The sequence below is a fragment of the Phocoena sinus genome, chromosome 12 (genome assembly GCF_008692025.1).
Source record: "Phocoena sinus isolate mPhoSin1 chromosome 12, mPhoSin1.pri, whole genome shotgun sequence".
NCBI classification, from domain to species: domain Eukaryota; kingdom Metazoa; phylum Chordata; class Mammalia; order Artiodactyla; family Phocoenidae; genus Phocoena; species Phocoena sinus.
This window is the reverse complement of record NC_045774.1, coordinates 80,431,124-80,449,555: the sequence shown is the minus strand read 5'-3', so window position 1 is coordinate 80,449,555 and position 18,432 is coordinate 80,431,124. Positions and strand designations below refer to the sequence as shown.

The 18,432-nt window shown below is 43.2% G+C and overlaps 1 protein-coding gene across 4 annotated transcripts in view; it reads right to left on the bottom strand.

Annotated features, from left to right (window-relative positions):
• Positions 1-735: 735 nt before the first annotated feature.
• SLC17A5 (solute carrier family 17 member 5) overlaps positions 736-18,432 on the bottom strand; it is a 57,643-nt gene continuing 39,946 nt past the window's right edge. For 3 of the 4 annotated variants that reach the window (XM_032651521.1, XM_032651523.1, XM_032651520.1), the window contains exons 10-11: positions 5,479-5,569; positions 751-2,116 (exon numbers count right to left, since the gene is read on the bottom strand). In XM_032651521.1, coding sequence (XP_032507412.1) covers positions 1,979-2,116; positions 5,479-5,569 — 229 coding nt within the window. In that variant the 3' untranslated portion in view covers positions 751-1,978. Of the gene's footprint in view, positions 2,117-5,478; positions 5,570-18,432 lie in introns of all 4 variants that reach the window. The other variant, XM_032651519.1, reaches the window with a different exon arrangement.

The window sequence follows — 18,432 nt, the reverse complement described above, 5'->3', positions numbered from 1 at the left end:
CAGTGGAAAGCCTGGGGGTGATCACACAGTAGTAGCTTGAGCAGCAGGTGTCTTGTTCTTTTAAATGATGTTTTTATTTGAATAGTTTATACTGTCACATTTGGCAAGGTGAAAATGAATTCCCCGTCCCAGCCCTGGTTGCCTATTTTTTCTCTCTAGAAGGAACCACTTTTTCCAGTTTCTTGAGGATCATTCTAGAAACATTACATACATATGTTTTGTGTGTGCGTGCCGCGCTGTGCGGCTTAGTGGGATCTTAGCTCCCCAGCCGGGGACTGAACCCGGGCTATGGAAGTGAAAGCCCCGAGTCCTAACCCCTGGGCCACCAGGGGATGTGTGTGTTTTCATGCCCCCAGGAGAGTTAGGTATTTTTGTTTTTTTATAGGCTAGAAGGCTTGTGTGTCTTTGAGACAAAAGGGAAAGAACAAGAAGAGAGGTGGAGACTGTGCAAGAGGAGTTACTGAAGCAAGGTCTGGAGGAGGTGAGAGGACATAATCAGGGATGCAGGCATATGCTTTAGCGGGAGGAGGGGACCCATTTCAGAGTCAGGAAGGGCAGGCTGATGGCAGTAGAGGTTTCTGATGCTGCATCACTTAGAGGACCTATGTATCCTGGCTGAATGGTGGCAGAGATGTGGGTAGAGGCAGATCAGTGGTTGAGGAGGATGAAAGAGAAGATATAAAATAGCCACTGTGACTACTAGAAGGTGTCACAGGGCTGTCAGATCCAAAAGTAATCAATCCAAAAAGGTTTATTTTGATAATTTATAAAAGAAAAATCACCATAGCGACTTAAAGTTATTTACAGATTTAAAAATAAATTTACAGAAATGTGTACACGTCATATTACATTAAATAGCTTTAGTTAAGATGTTACAGGTAGTGTTGAACATACACAACAAAACGTAAATCAAGTTCCAAACCACATAAATGCCCTCGAAGCACGCTCAAAAACCACTGGACGATGGCCCAGGAAAAACTGGCAGAATGAGCTTTCAGAGACCAGCAGTAAAGACGGTCACCCCACTGGTTGCAGGTGCTGCAGAAGTAAGAGTCACCCTAACCTTGAGCTGCGACCAGACACTGACACATAAGACAGAGAGGAAACATGTGAGAGTGCTTTTTTTAAATTTAATTATCCTGGTGGAGCTCATAGAACACAGGACTTGAAAATTTATACTCTGATCCCACACGAAGGTGGGATGATGTTACTTGTGGCTAATTGGGCATCATACTTTCTTTTGCAGGTTACACGCCAGTCAGTCTTCCAGCGTGCTGGGAAGGGAAGGGTGAGGGGCATGGAAGCCATGGCTGTGGACTGCGCTGTCCCTGCCGGCTCAGGGCTTCAGCCACTCGTTGACAGCCCCAGGGGAATGACACCATCCAAAGCCTTGGCGCTGACCCTGGTGTTGGATGCTGCCTCTGGTAAGTGCTGGGCACTGTCCCTGAAGCCAGAGAGGGAACGCCTGGCAGCGGCCTGGGCACGCTTCCCTCAGTGAAGTTGCCAGGCTGAATGATACAGTGGCTGGCAGCTCCGTGGAGATGCTGAAGTTTGAGATCTAAGTGTCAGGGAATGTTGATGACAGATAGGTTTTTGAGGAAAGTGTACAAAAAAAGGTGTTTACCAAGACCTGAGAATTATTATCCAGCTTAAGCAAAGGTATACAGGGGTCCGTTTCTGCTCGTCCCTTTAAGTATGGTCTTAAAAATAAACAGAAATCCCCTCTTTCAGACTGCCTGACTTGCAGCCAGGTATGTGACCCTGAATTGTAAGTTCCAGCAAATGTGTTATTAATCATTAAAAACAGCTAATTTTACTAATCTGGCAACTAGTGACATTTCATGATTACAGGCCTTAAAAATTTAATACAGTACAATTTTTTCTTATTATAGGTTGCTCACACATTAAAATATCAAAGGCACTGCTAGGTTACATGATAAACAAAAATACATCGAGACAGGATTATTTATTGGTTCCTTCAGTTTCTGGGTTCACCGTGATCCCTAACAGCCCAGTTTTGTACTTCACCTTTGGAGAACAGTGTGAAGAAAATGGCACCAAATACGTTGACAGCAGCAGCAAGGCAGAAAACAGTTTGCCATTCTCCAACAGTGTTCTGCAGAGAAGGAAAGAAAAAACGCAAATGAAAGAGGATTTTGTTTGTAGTCCGCTTTAAAAAAAGGTGGTGTCACAAGATTATTTTTATATGGCAGTAGCATTATTCATGAAAACTGGAAACAACCCAAATGTCCATCAACAGTGAGACGGTGGCATATGTGTTCCATGGACTACTTACAGCAACGACGAGTGACCCACAACAACATCGATACGCCTCACAAAGAGTGCACACTGAACGACTCCGCTGATATAAAGCCCATAATCAGACAAAAATGATCTACGGTGTCAAAAAGGAGAGTGGTTCCTCTTGGTGGGGGTGAAAGAGAAAGGAAGGGCTACCTGGAGGCTTTGCGAGGGAGATAACGTGCTGTTTCTTGATTGGGTGGGCACTGGTCACACAGATGTACTTTCTGAAAATCTGTCCAGCTTGTGCACTTAGGATTTGTGCATTTAAAAAATGCATGTTACACTTCAATAAAAAAGTTTACTAAAAGTAAAACATTGGCATGTCCTCAACTCATGTGTTACTAGGAAAGTGTTAGTATTATGCCTGCACGTCATCTCCCAAGTTCTCAGGTATGGGGTGTCAGGGGCAGATCAAGTAAGGATGAGTTAAGATGGACACAGGTTCAGCCTGGCCTGAAAGATCCTGCAGGGCTCTTGAATGGCACACAACACAGAACATAGATGGGATCTGTCGGTAAGAGATCAACGAGACACAGTGTGTAATCCAGTGGTGTAAAAATATCCAGTAGTTATCTAAACCTCTGGGTCGTGTGACTATCTTTAACAACGTTTTTTTTTTGGATTTTCACAATTTCAGTGTAACCAGAGTGCTTCATTTGCAGCAGTTAGAAAAGAAGAAACCAAGCAGCTGATTTGGCAATGAGGAAGAAAAAGGAAAGGCACCAGCAAGTTGGCATGAAGTCATTTATTTAGGAAAAAAGGAAAAACACGGAGAAAGAAAGGAGTACTCTGTGGTCAATTATACTTATCTGAGATGAATGTATTCTGGTGGAAAAATAAATCTTAGAAACCATCTTAAATTTTAGGGACTATTTAGATATGCTTGCTAACAACGTGTTACCATCCTAGAGCAGAAGTCGGTCAGTAATTACTAATTACACGATATACCTGAGAGACAGGTTTAAGACAGCTTCTTAGGATTCTAAGAAAAAGCTGCTCTGTGTGACCTGCAGGATGAAATAATACCCCAGTGTTACCTGGAGGCAACGGGTGACTTAAAATCGATCAACTGTACCAGAAGTCGCACAAAGCTCCTGGTTTGTTTTTTAACAAAAACTCCACCAGTTTTTAGAGAATGCTGTTGTGTCTGTAACGGAATTGAACCTCAGACACACTCTGACCTTTATTTCATTATTATTATTATTATTATTATTTGGCCACACTGCGAAGCTTGTGGGATCTCAGCTCCCCGACCAGGGACTGAATCTGAGCCATGGCAGTGAAAGCGACAAATCCTAACCACTGGACTGCCAGGGACTCCCTATTTCATTATTTATTTATAACAAATAAATTATAAATTATAAAGTGCGGTAAACTTTAATTGTTAGCAATTACAATTGTACAGGTAAATGTGTTTCTCCTTTTTAAAAATAATGGCCTTTTTTAATAACATTAAACAAATGCTGTAACAATAGATCTGAAATCCAGTTCAGTTCCCACTTTACAAACATTCAAGACTTGAATTCAGGAGTCCAGATCTTCCCAGCAGAAGTGCCAGGACTAGTGATAATGAGTGAAGTTACTCGTGGTAGTGTGCTGACTTAGGTTCCTGTGTTGCCACAATGCTCCATGAAGATAAGGGTAAACATCTGTGACGGGACATACCGAGCGGTCCCAACATCCCTTTCTGTTAAGTGAGAGAAAATGGTAACAAGGAGGCACTGATTCACTTGAGTAAGGAATTAGAAATGGTAGAGCACCACATGCAGTGAACACCCTGTGTCTGAAGTCAGAGTATTTGGTAATAAGACAATTTGTAGGCATATACTGAAATTCTAAGGATTAGATAGTGTTAATTTCATCACAGACACAAAACAGAGAAAATTAAGTCTCTTTTGGAGGTTTAAGTCAGCCTCTTGAAGAACACATTTCACTAGTCCTTTAGATTTTCTTAAGCAGTAGAAAACTGGAGTTGGAAAGGGCCTTTGAGGTCGCTGAATTCGATTTCTTACACAATATAACTCGGTGTCTCTGCTTCAGGCCATGCAACCCCGGGCCCGCCGTGTTTCTGGGGCCTCAGTGCCCTGACACCGGATACCAGCCCTTCCCACACCCTGGCTCACTCCTCCAGCCTCCTTTCCCGCAAACTGGTTGTTCCCTCCTCTGTGTCCACAGCAAGAGCATACATTTTTTCTGCAGCTTTGTCACACTGTACTTTCATTACATATAATCTCTATTTTTTTTTTTTTTTTTTTTTTTTTTTTTGCGGTACGCGGGCCTCTCACTGCTGTGGCCTCTCCCGTTGTGGAGCACAGGCTCTGGACGCGCAGGCTCAGCGGCCACGGCTCACGGGCCCAGCCGCTCCGTGGCATGTGGGATCCTCCCGGACCGGGGCACAAACCCGTGTCCCCTACATCGGCAGGCGGACTCTCAACCACTGCGCCACCAGGGAAGCCCTTTTACGTATAATATCTAAATAATGAATTTCTCAAATGTAGAATCTTATAATTTTGCCTTTGAATCCTTAGTATCTGTCACAGTAATAAGTACTCAAGAAATGCCAGTTGAATACACGTTTGACCGTTTCAGGGCTCACTAACTCAAAGGGCAGCCCGTTCCACACAGTAACAGCTCTAAACAGAAAACTTGCCTATGTCTCCTCGTACCTTCTCTCCATCTGGCTTTGTGGAACTACCGAGAATAAGTCACCATCTTTCAAATATGTGAAGACACCTATACGTCTTCCTAAGTATTCTGCTCTTCTAAACGTTCTTGATTATTTCAACTGTTCCTATTCATTCTCACCTGATTTCCTGACACTTTCGTGGTTCCATTTCTGGAATAATTCTACATTGCCAATTTTTATTTGTTCAAACCAAAGATACAAGTTATTTATCTAGCATAATATCACAACTTTTAAGTACTTGTGTGGTTTCAGTTACAAGATCTTCATTGAACTTAGTTCCGTTGTTCTGTCTAAAATTGGAAGTGTTCTTTGAAAATATACTTTCCTACCTATTACGGTATTTATCTTTTTGTTGCTGTAAATAATTGCATAAGAATAGACATTCAGAATTTTATCCTTAATTAAAATATACTCAACTTTGACACAGGCGTGCAGCTTCAAATGAACTGTTTAGAGCTTTTCAGTTTATAGGCAAATTATCTACTTACCTCAGGGGTCAGACTTCTAGCAATGATGGGCCCAATCATTCCAGGTATAGTGGCAAAGGTATTTGTGATGCCCAGGAGGATACCAGCATACCTGCAGAAACATTTTCATAGGGGTTTATAATTGTGTTACACATTTTTTTGGTGGGCGGGGGGCACCGCGCAGCTTGTGGGATCTTAGTTTGCCAACCAGGGATCGAACCCGTGCCCCCTGCAGTGGAAGCGTGGAATCCTAACCACTGGACCGCCAGGGAATTCCCTGCATCACACATTTAAATAGCTTCTGTCCATAGATAGCTAGACCATTCCCAGGCTGTATTCTTGTGAAATTTTATGTCTATATGAAACGTCTTACTGAAATAGGACTAAATATTTGGGGAGTGAAAAACTTACATTTCAATAGTTCTAACATCATATAGAGAAACACAGCCATTGAAATGATCCCTTTTACAGTGAAATAGAAAAGTGCTGATATATGATTTTCATACAAGGCTGTATCTAGATAGGAAGCTTCATGTGCCTTAGAATTTTTTTAAGTTAAAAAGAGAATTTAGGGCTTCCCTGGTGGCGCAGTGGTTGAGAGTCCGCCTGCCGATGCAGGGAACGCGGGTTCGTGCCCCGGTCTGGGAGGATCCCGCGTGCCGCGGAGCGGATGGGCCCGTGAGCCATGGCCACTGGGCCTGCGCGTCCGGAGCCTGTGCTCCGCAACGGGAGAGGCCGCAGCGGTGAGAGGCCCGCGTACCGCAAAAAAAAAAAAAGAGAATTTATTTCCTGATTACAAAATTTATGTCATTGTTAAAAATTTTTCAAAAATATTACAAAGAAAGTAAAATTACTTATAACTCTTCTATATAGAGATAGCATTATGGTAAATATCCTAATTATTTTTTTCTGTATATATTTTTAATATGTTATAGAAATGAGATCATACTGAACACACAATTTCACAACTTACCTGTTCAACTTATTATGTATCTTCTTGTCGCTAAATCCTTGCACACTGTCCCAGAAATAGACAAGTTGGGTTTATATATATTGTAGCGTATGACAAAAATGCATTTTGAACTCTGTCTTTTCAGAATTGTACTGTCCTCAAAGCTAGTACTTTGTGTTTTAAGAGGTACTCGTTCTCTAATTCAAGTTTGCTAATTCTGACTCCATAGTCTCCCTGAAAACTCATGTTTTATTCCCCTTTATTATTTCCAGTAGCCAGTGCAACACCTATGCTCATTCAATATGTGCTGACCACAGAAGTGCGTGTGACCCACAGGTGTTCAGGCCCACGCGTGGTCCTGTGAGGCTGCACTGCAATGACTGCTGAAGCTTGTCCCATGGAGACCAGCACCCCTTCTGCGCTTTGGCGCCAAAGGGTCGTACAGTATGCAACAGTTCGGATTACATGCTAGGGTCGCTGAACGTTATTTTAAGTTGTTGTGTGTATCGATAGTTGTGTGTGTCAACTGAAGAACCTGGGATTTTGTCCTGTAGATGGACCTACATTCTGGAGTTTGTAGACTGAGGCATCATTTAGCATAGAGTTATGTCCCCTGTATTTCCTGCACACTGGTAGTATCTAGACTCGAGATCCTAAAGGGTTCATTAGATTTACGTTTGATATTTTTAGCAAGAAAACTTAACGGTGGTGGTGGAGTTAAAAACTAGTTAAGCACGGACTTCCCTGGTGGCACAGTGGTTGGGAATCCGCCTGCCAATGCAGGGGACACGGGTTCGGGCCCTGGTCCGGGAAGATCCCACATGCCGCAGAGCAACTAAGCCCGTGCACCACAACTACTGAGCCTGCGCTCTAGAGCCCGCGAGCCACAACTACTGAGCCCGTGAGCCACAACTACTGAAGCCCGTGCGCCTAGAGCCTGTGCTCCGCAACAAGAGAAGCCGCCACAACGAGAAGCCCGCGCACCGCAACGAAGAGTAGCCCCCGCTTGCCACAACTAGAGAAAGCCCGTGTGCAGCGACAGGGACCCAAGGCAGCCAAAAATAAATAAATTTATTAAAAAAAAAATTAGTTAAGCAAGTAAATGGCATTTATTAACTTATCACCTAGGTATATTCAAAGTCCAATTAGAGCTTTTAATTGTTTAATGAGATAATCAGTATTATAAAATTGTGGTCAAAATGAAAGAAACTTGATGTTTGTTAGACCATGTAGTCTCATTGTGGGATAATACTATTTCTATTAGGGTTTAGGATCCTCAGTACCTTGCTTGCAGACTAGTTATCTGAAACTCCTCTCCCCATTTCAGACATGGAAAAGTGCCTGCAATGGACTGAACTGTGTCCTCCCCCAATCCATACCTCCAATGTGACTGTATTTGGAGACAGGGCTTTTAGGAATTAGTTAAGGTTAAATGAGGTCATAAAGGTAGGGTCTCAACCTAATAGGATTGGTGGCCTGCCAAGAGGAGGAAGAAAGAGAGATCGGGCTCTCTGTCTGTGTGAGCATATATGGAGGAAGGGCCACACGTGAGGACACAGGGAAAAGGTGACTGTCTGCAAACGAGGAGGAGAGCCTTCACCAGAACCTAACCCTGCTGGCACCCTGACCGCGGACTTCTAGCCTCCAGAACTGTGAGAAAATCAATTTCTGTTTTTTTAAGCTACTCAGCCACGTGGTATTTTGTATGGCTTCCTGAGCTGATTGACACACGCCTAAATAAAATATCCTGCTGAACCGAATGCAGTTATCTATAAACGTCACAAATTTTTACGCTGAAAACACGTGTATACAGGGTACAATAACAAAACCACGTGGCACAGGTCTTTTTGGCTTATGCCCTTTAGGGAGCTGATCTTAAATTAACCAAGCTTGGCAGAACCTGTCCTTTTTTTTTTTTTTTTTTTTAAAACCATTAACACCTTGGCAGCGGGAGGAACCGACCGCAATGTTGCCAGGCCTTTTCAGTGACAGATATTAAGTGCAGATGAATGCTGTGAAATTCTAAATGTCAGCACCAAGAAGCTCATTCAAGTATTTATATTACACTTGGCCAGGAAAGGCCATGAAAGATTGATGAGAGCCTGGAAAAAAGAACATGTTGTATGGACTCCATCTGGATTCTGTGCTATTGGAGTCCTAGAATTCTGTGGGATTAATGGTTAAAAATCTATCCAAATCCCTTGAATCTGGGCAACAAAATTATCCATAGAAAATATCTATTTTAGTCTACAGAAGAAAAGGCTTAGAAAAATACCATGTAGACATATATTTATATGCTAAGAGGAATACTGACTGCCTACTGAAAAACCTTATGTCAGGCAGGGTTCTAAGTATTTTCTATAATTTATCCCACTTTAATAGTAAAATGAACCCCAGGAGGTAGGGATTATTATCTATCTTCATTCTAAAGGTAAGAAAGAGAGACTATAAAACGTTACCCAATTTGCCTGATTCCAAATCCGTACTTAATATTGGGATGTTATATCTATAATGCTGGGGCAAGAGAAAACTGATCTTTCCTACAGATTGAATCCAGTGATGACTGTTTTCAATAAGGCAGCATTATAGATATATAAAATGTCCATCAACAGATGAATGGATAAAGAAGATGTGGTACACATATATACAATGAAATGTTAATCAGCCATAAAATAGAATGAAATAATGCCATTTGCAGCAACATGGATGGACCCAGAGATTTTCACACTGAGTGAAGTAAGTCAGACACAGAAAAGACAAATATCATATATCGCTTATATGTGGAATCTAAAAAAAATGGTACAAATAAACTATTTACAAAACAGAAATAGAGTCACAGACGTAGAAAACAAACTTGTGGTTACCAGGGGGTAAGGGGGGAGGAGGGATAAATTGGGAGATTGGGACTGACATACACGCACTACTATATATAAATAGGTAACCAATAAGGACCTACTGTATAGCACAGGGAACTCTACTCAATACTCTGTAATGACCTATATGGAAAAGAATCTAAAAAAGAGTGGATAGGGAGTTCCCTGGTGGCGCAGTGGCTAAGACTCCACGCTCCCAATGCAGGGGGGCCCGGGTTCGATGCCTGGTCAGGGAACTAGAGCCCACATGCATGCCGCGACTAAGAGTTCACATGCCACAACTAAGGAGCCTGCCTGCTGCAACTAAGACCCGGTGCAACCAAATAAATAAATAAATATTAAAAAAAATAAAAAAGAGTGGATATATGTATATGTATAACCGACTCACATGAAACTAACACAACATTGTAAATCAACTCTATTCCAATAAAAATAAAAAAAATAAACTATAGTCTCCTTGAGGATAGGACACATACCACTTTGGACAGTAGATGCTCAGTTAATATCTGTTGAATAGATTTTTTAAAATAATGTTTTATTTTCCTGCAATTTATCTACTATTCTCAGAGTAAGGGACGAAAAGGATGAACCAAACCAAATTGTTGATTATGAAGATACTCCTCAAATGTGCAAGAAATACACCCCTCACCCCACCGCCTCGCTTGGATACAGCCAATACTCATCACAGTTTCCAACCAATTATAATTATAATGTACGAAGGAGAGCCAATGGTTCAAACCATTTTAATAGTAAATACCAGTTATTGCTCTCATCCACCCATCCATTCGTTCATTTAACAAACAATTCTTAAGTATGTCACTTGTGTCAACCACTATGGAAGACTCTGGTGTCCAACAATGAATTAAACATAGTTCTTGTTCTCAAGGAGCTCACAGTTTACTTAATGAGAAAGATTATGGGCCAATAATGGAATAAAACCTAGTAGCCTGAAAAATCAAACTATGTTAGCGATTCATACCAGGGTTTATAGAAGCACACAGGCGGGGCCTTAATCAACCCTCTGTGTGGGCGGGGGCCATTTGAGGGGACCAGGGAGGGGATGCCTCAGGAAAAGCTTCTTAGAGGAAGTAGTGCTCGAGTTTGGCTGTAAGAGACGAGTGGGCGCAGAGAAAGTACAGGGAGGGGATGAAAACGTGTGAAGTCTCGGCAGCTGTCAAAGTAACAGGACAAGGGCCCACGCGGCACGTCCAGACATGGGAATTGCTGGGCTTGCCCAATTTCCCCTCATTTTCAGCCGTTTAGCTTGAGATTTGAACTCTAATGAGGCCTAGGAACTGTAGCCTGTTAGTATCTTCCCAAACTTTCTTTCACTGTATTACTTTCTTTTTTTTTTTTTTTTTTAAAGAAGATGTTGGGGGTAGGAGTTTATTTATTTATTTATTTATTTTTGCTGTGTTGGGTCTTCGTTTCTTTGCGAGGGCTTTCTCTAGTTGTGGCAAGTGGGGGTCGCTCTTCATCGCGGTGCGCGGGCCTCTCACTATCGCATCCTCTCTTGTTGTGGAGCACAGGCTCCAGACGCGCAGGCTCAGTAGTTGTGGCTCACGGGCCTAGTTGCTCCGCGGCATGTGGGATCCTCCCAGACCAGGGCTCGAAACCGTGTCCCCTGCATTAGCAGGCAGATTCTCAACCGCTGCGCCACCAGGGAAGCCCCCACTGTATTACTTTCTGTTCTAAGTTTAAAGGCAACCACCTGCCCACTGCATTCCTGAAATATGCCTTTGATGTTCAGAAGCTCTACTGTTTTCTGTGATCGTTCATTGGTTTTTAGCTTATTTTTCTAAAACAAACTGTGCCCTTGGAACATTTATAATGAGTACTATATTAAGATGTGATATCGGTGGAAGGTCTTTGTTTCATAAAGGTTTTCTTCTGTATGATTTAATGTGTGTGAGAAAAGTCGAGGTTATAAAAGCCAGATGATTTGCAGTGAGACTGGTGTGAAGTCGTGTGTCACAGCTAGTGTAATCTCTCAAGTCAAATAAAAATTAGATCCCTCATTTCAGCCATACGAGGTTTGTTTTGTGGTTTACATGGAATAACTATGTTATTCTTGTATTATTTTGAATTCCAAGTATTATTTTATTTCTAGTCGTTTTACTGATTTGTACTATATGGAACTTTAATAAAATTACTGTCATTTTAACAGCAAAATAAATAAATAAATAAATAAATAAATAAAATAAAGGACTCATAAAATGTCAGGGCTGGACCAGGGTCTTTCAGACCGAGAGTTCAACCAACCCAGCTGATGCTTGAAGCCCAGTTCCAGGATACTGCCTGCAGGCTGCCCAGTAAATGCTTCAGGACAACACCACATCACCCTCCAAGCCAGCAGAAGCTTACCCAGGTGCAAGCAGGGTTTCACGTTTATGTCTTCAACATCTGCTACAGCGCTTGGCACAGTGCTTGCTTAATGACTAGGTCCATTAATCAGCATGCTATGACACTGAAGTTTAGTGATGACAAATCCACCTAATCGCACATCCAGTTCATCTCTCTCCATCCTGTCTAAAAGGACATCATGGGAGACCTTGCTGAAATCCTGATATACCAAATATACTGTGTATACACGGTCGAAAATGAGGTTGAGAAATTTGCTATTTTGGGGCTTAGTGACCCAGTGGTGGCTCCTTAGTGATCAGTGTTTTCTTTTCCAAGAGCTCACCAATCATCCCTTTAGTATTCTGCTTGGATTGATTTGTGACCCTGATCATGGTACCTGACTCAAAGTTTGCCAGAAAATAATAATGAAGTTTATCGCATTATGTGCAAATGCATTTATTACATTATAAGCGAAGTGTTCTCTCTCTCTGTGCTCTATCTAATCCTCAAAACAATTTTATAAGGTAGGTACCATGGATATTTGTTTTTTCCTTCTCTAGCATGCATTTTCTTTTTTTAAAAAATTTATTTATTTTATTTTATTTTTATTTTTGGCTGTGTTGGGTCTTCGTTGCTGCACGCGGGCTTTCTCTAGTTGCGGCGAGTGGGGGCTACTCTTCGTTGCAGTGCGTGGGCTTCCCATTGCAGTGGCTTCTCTTGTTGTGGAGCACAGGCTCTAGGTGTACAGGCTTCAGTAGTTGTGGCTCGCAGGCTCTAGAGTGCAGACTCAGTAGTTGCGGCGCATGGGCGCAGCCGCTCCGCGGCATGTGGGATCTTCCCGGACTGGGGCACGAACCCGTGTCCCCTGCATTGGCAGGCGGACTCCCAACCACTGCGCCACCAGGGAAGCCCTGGCATGCATTTTCATCTTCTTTTGACAATAGCTCCAATTTCTATTTAATGGTCCAGTTTTTACTTAGTTTTGTAATAAAATCGCATTAACTGAGGCAACCAAAGTACGTTATCTGTTCTCTGCAATGAATTCTTTTTCCTGAGTTTTCAAAATAACTGCTAGTGCCTCTTCAATGACCAATTTGTAAGATCTTTTAAATAAGTCATTGAGAGGCACCTTGATGTAGCAGAAAGATCCCGGGACCACACAGCTAGAAGACCTGGATTCAAGCCTTCGGTCTGCCGTTTGCTAATTGTGACTTTGCAAGTCACACAGCTCCTCTGTGCCCGAGTTTCTTCATCTTCCAAATGAGTTCTTTTCTTTGTGCTCATATCTTGACGTGTTGTGTGGACGTCACCAATGGCTCCCTCGGCATCCATTCCCATGAGGCTTAGGGGCACTGACTCCTTCACCTCTAACTTTAGGGGCGGGTGCTGCTTGTGCTGAAGTCTAATGGCATTCCCTTGGCCATGGGGGTTGGTTCAGGCGTGGATATGTGACTCAGTCTGGTTCCAAATGAAGCCTGTATTTCCATGATGGAAAGAGGAAAAGATCATTTTCTTTCTTGCTTCATGTGAATGAAGAAGCATGTAGGGCTTCCCTGGTGGTGCAGTGGTTGAGAGTCTGCCTGCCGATGCAGGGGACACGGGTTCGTGCCCCGGTCTGGGAAGATCCCACATGCCGCAGAGCGGCTGGTCCCGTGAGCCACGGCCACTGAGCTTGCGCGTCCGGAGCCTGTGCTCCGCAACAGGAGAGGCCACAACAGTGAGAGGCCCGCGTACCGCAAAAAAAAAAAAAAAGAAGGATGTAACCCTCGTTGTTACTGGTAATCATTTTTATTCGCAGATCCAGCTTTAGGATAAAACTGGTATGAAAGGCAGAGTAGAGAGTGGAAAAGAAACGAGTCTTGGGTGAGATTAGTGACAGCTGGATATCAGCTCCTGCTTGAAGCCTCCCGTCTCTGGACTTTACACTAATACATTATGATGTTTAGCCAGCTTGAATTAGGATTTCCATTCCTTCAACTAAAAGTGTCTGAGAGATAACAAACTCCCAATTCCCAGATCCCTTTGACTCAGCTTGTTGAAATCTCAAGCCTAGATCAATTCAACAACACATTTTCAGTCCTACAGTAGGGCTCGAACCCGTATCCCCTGCATTGGCAGGCGGATTCTTAACCACTGCACCACCAGGGAAGTCCCATGGAGGTATTTTATTTTATGTATTATTTATTTATTTATTTATTTATTTATTTATTTGCGGTACGCGGGCCTCTCACTGTCGTGGCCTCTCCCGTTGCGGAGCACAGGCTCCGGACGCACAGGCTCAGCGGCCATGGCTCACGGGCCCAGCCGCTCCGCGGCATGTGGGATCTTCCCAGACCGGGGCACGAACCCGTGTCCTCTGCATCGGCAGGCGGACTCCCAACCACTGCGCCACCAGGGCAGCCCCCATGGAGGTATTTTAAAACCACAATCCTTGGCTTCTCAACTCACCTGAAAACTTTTCTTCAACTGAACCCATCTTACTGCTTTCCTTCTTTTCTCAGTTGAAAGCTCATCCCTTCCACTGGGCACTGGATGTCATTCCTTCCTGCGTTCTACCAGCCTGTCAGTTTTACTTCTTTCTTTTAACTTTTAATCTCTCATCCTTTACTGGCCTTCTTTTCTCAGCATATTAACATACTTAGGTCTCAAAATCCTCCAGCGGCATGTGTCCGTCTTTAGCTTCTTTTCCTTCCCTTCATGGTTAATAGTTTTGAAACAGCTGTTTATTGGCAACGGTTCTCAAATTTTAATGTCCATGAGGACAACACGGAGGGGCACCAAAATGCAGATTCCTAGTTCTGTGATCAACAATTCTGCTTTGTTTTCAGCAAGCACTCCTGCTGATGTTGATGTGGATGGGTTAAGGATCACACTCTGAAACCACTGCAGTATGCTGCCTTCAGCCTAGCTTCCTTCTCCTTCCTCCATGGAAGCACTGTCACCAAGATCTTTAATGAACTTCTCCGTCTGGTTGTCCAATCCAAGGAACACGTTCGTTCTTATTTTACTTGGCTTCTCTGGCGCATCTGACATTGTTGATCAAACTTTCCCTTTGGGGATCCTAATCTCTACTTATTTTTCCTTATCCTTCTCCTGTTGCTTCTTCTCAGTTATCTTTTTTTTTTTAATAATGAAAATGTAAGTCTTTTTTTTTAAATAAGTTTATTTTACTTTTGGCTGCATTGGGTCCTCCTTGCGGCGTGCGGGCTTTCTCTAGTTGCGGCGAGCCACTACTCCTCATTGCGGTACGCGGGCTTCTCATCGCGGTGGCTTCTCTTGTTGAGGAGCACGGGCTCTAGGCGCACGGGCTTCAGTAGTTGTGGCTCGCAGGCTCTAGAGCGCAGGCTCAGTAGTTGTGGCGCACGGGCTTAGTTGCTCCACACAATGTGGGGTCTTACCGGACCAGGGCTCGAACCCGTGTCCCCTGCATTGGCAGGCAGATTCTTAACCACTGCGCCATCAGGGAAGCCCCCTTCTCAGTTATCTCTGCATCAGGCTCTTCTTTCTCTTAATGGATTCCCAGGGTTCTTGTCACAGTTTGCTGAGTAATTTTACCCAAGCCCACGGTTTCATCTGCTACTCATATGTTGACCGCTCCTACGCCTTTATCTCTTGCTCAGCTCTCACTCTTGAACTGAAGACTGGATAGTCTTGGCTTCCTTGACACCACATTCTTGATTTTCCTTCTATCTCCCTGGTTGCTCCTTTTTGGTCTCCTTGTCTGGTTATTTCCCCTCTTTCTGGTCTCTACATATTGGTCAAGACCCAGTCCTGGGGATCACTCATCTTGTCATTCTACTGTCTCTCACCAGGCAATCCTTGTCTTTCAAAACTCTGAAATGTGGATTACTATTCCCTAATTTTCATTTCTGGTCAGACTGATTTTCTGAGTACCGGATCCAAATGTCAAACTGCCTACAACTACTGTTTTCTAAACGTTTTTCACAAATATCTAAAATTTAAGGGACTTCCCTGGCGGTCCAGGGGTTAAGACTCTGCGCTTGCAATGCAGGGGGCCCGGGTTTGATCCCTGGTCGGGGAACTAGATCCTGCATGCCTCAACTAAAGATCCCGCACGCTGCAGCGAAGATCCCACATGCTGCAACTAAGACCCAGTGCAGCTAAATAAATAAATATTTAAAAAAAAAAAATTTTAACCTGTGATTTTTTTTTTTTTTTTTTTTTTTTTGCAGTACGCGGGCCTCTCACTGCCGTGGCCTCTCCCGCCGCGGAGCACAGGCTCCGGACGCACAGGCCCAGCGGCCACGGCTCACGGGCCCAGCTGCTCTGTGGCACGCGGGATCCTCCCGGACCGGGGCACAAACCCGCGCCCCCCGTATCGGCAGGCGGACTCTCAAACACTGCGCCACCAGGGAAGCCCCAACTGTGAAATTTTTTATCTTACCCCAAGACTCTTCTTCCTCCAGACATCCCAGTTTCAGTCAGCGGCACAACTATCTGCCCACGCAAAATACGTGGAAAATACAAAATACATCATCCTTGGTATCTTCCTCGCTCTTCAGGTCTAATCTACTGTCAAGTCCCACCTACTGTAATCACAAAGACCTCAAATCTATCTACTTCTTTACATCTCCTATCCCCATTCCAGGCCATCATCACCTCCTATATGGATTACTACAATAGCCTCCTAATTGGCTTTCCCCACTTGTATTCGTCCTCACAGAGTGACCTTAAAATACAGAGAATGTCACTTCTTACTTGCTTTGGATACAATATAAAACGCTTACTATAGGCTCCTGCTTACTCCCCAGTGGCTTTCTTCCCTGCATCTCAGCCACAAATGATCTTCTCTCAGTTACGTGAAATACACTGTTCTGGACTGAGTGCGTGCTTTCAAAATTCATATGTTGAAGCCCTAACCCTCAGTGTGATTGCATTTGGAGACAGGGTCTTTACGAGGTGATAAAGGTTAAATGAGATCACAAGGGTGGGACCCTAATCTGACAGGGCTGGTGCCCTTTTAAGAAGAGTAAGAGACACCAGAGCTCTTGCCCTCTCTGCACACACCCATGCACGCATACCTGAAGAAAGGCCGAGTAAGCACACAGCAAGGGGTCAGCTCTTCTGCAAACCAGGAAGACTCCTCACCAGAAAACAATTGTGTTGGCACCTTGATCTTGGAATTCTAGCCTCTAGAACTGTGAGAAAATTTCTGTTGATTAGGGTACCCAGTCTATGGTATTTTGTTCTGTCAGTCCAAGCAGACTAAGACACACACCAGTTTCTTCTTCCTGTCATGTAAATTCCTCTGTCGGGAATACTACTTCCGTTTTGCCTAACTTCTTACTCATTCTTCAGGCTTTAGCTTAAATATCACTTCCTCACAGAGACCTTCCCTTGCTCCCTGATCTGCATTATATCCCCCTACTATACTCTCTCAACTTTCTCTTCAAAAAGTTGGTTTTTATTTCTTTCGTGTCCACCACCCTAGACTAAGAGCTCCACAGGCCACAGTTGTGCTGCTTTGGCTGGTAGCTGGTAGGCATTTGATAATTACTTTTTGAAAGAATTAATTAGCATCATAATATATTACAATTGTTTATTTTTTATTGTTTCTTTCCTAACTAGACTAATCTTGCGAGCAGGAGCTGGGTTTTATTTTCTGTAGCACCACGTGGAGGACTGAAGGTATCGCAGGTACTCTCTAAACGTTTGTTGTATGCATCAGAGAACTGGACCAGACCAGGGTCTCACGCTCAAAGGTACAAGGGATCTAAAGGATCCCTTAGATCCCTGAGGATCTAAAGATGCAGATTCTAGTTCAGTAAGTCTGGGGAGATGCCTGAGGATCTGCATTTTGCACAATCATGCCGCTGCTCCGTGGACCACAGTCGGCATAGTAAGAGACAAGAATACTCTAAATCCTTCCCACTTCTAACTTTCTATGATTCTATAAACCACACACTCATAGTTTATAAGAACAATGCCATTTGCTTAACTTATTTCAAGGGAAATCCTTTCCAGATTCCTTTTCTAATCAGTAGCATAAAGGAACAGTCCTTTAATTATTTCCTATTCCTTGGATACTTTTCTCTACTTTGTAAATCTCAAGTCCAAGTCTCAAGCCCGAGCAGAGATTTGTTTAGGGCAGTGGGCTCGCCCTGGTCCCCACGGAAATGGCATCTTACACCTTTACTCCTTCCGCTTCAATGGGCTCTTTATTATTTCAGTTAGGTTTGTATTCAATCTTTCAAACTTTCACTACGTTTAACAAAGTTCTCTTGAGATTAATTTACTTTCCAAGTAAATTAAATTAATTTACTTTTTAAAAAAAAATTAATTAATTTACTTTCCAAGTTAATTTACTATTCTTCTTCTCTTTCCTTATGTTAAACTCCTTCAGTTCTTCTTTTTTTTGGCTGTGCTGCATGGCATATGGGATCTTAGTTCCTTGAACAGGGATTGAACCCATGCCCCTGCATTGCAGGCGCAGAGTCTTAACCACTGGACCATCGGGGAAGTCCGAAACTCCTTCTGTTCTTAACTCACCAATATGTATACTTAACAAACATTTTCCACCTTGTAAAGTTCACAAAATTCTTCCCTTATTTCTTATTTCTCATAAGAAAGAGCTTTAAAGAAAAGTGTTGACTGACACACGGTAAGGTCAACACACAAATAGCGTTTTAGAAAGAATTTTGACATGGTACTGAATATGAAAGTCTATTTTCATTCTTCCATTCATGTAATTGATTGACTGAGCACTGACCATGGCCCAGCACAGGGCCAGGTGCTGGTACTGCTGGGGTTAATAAGACAGACTTGGGCCCTGAACTCTCAGAGATT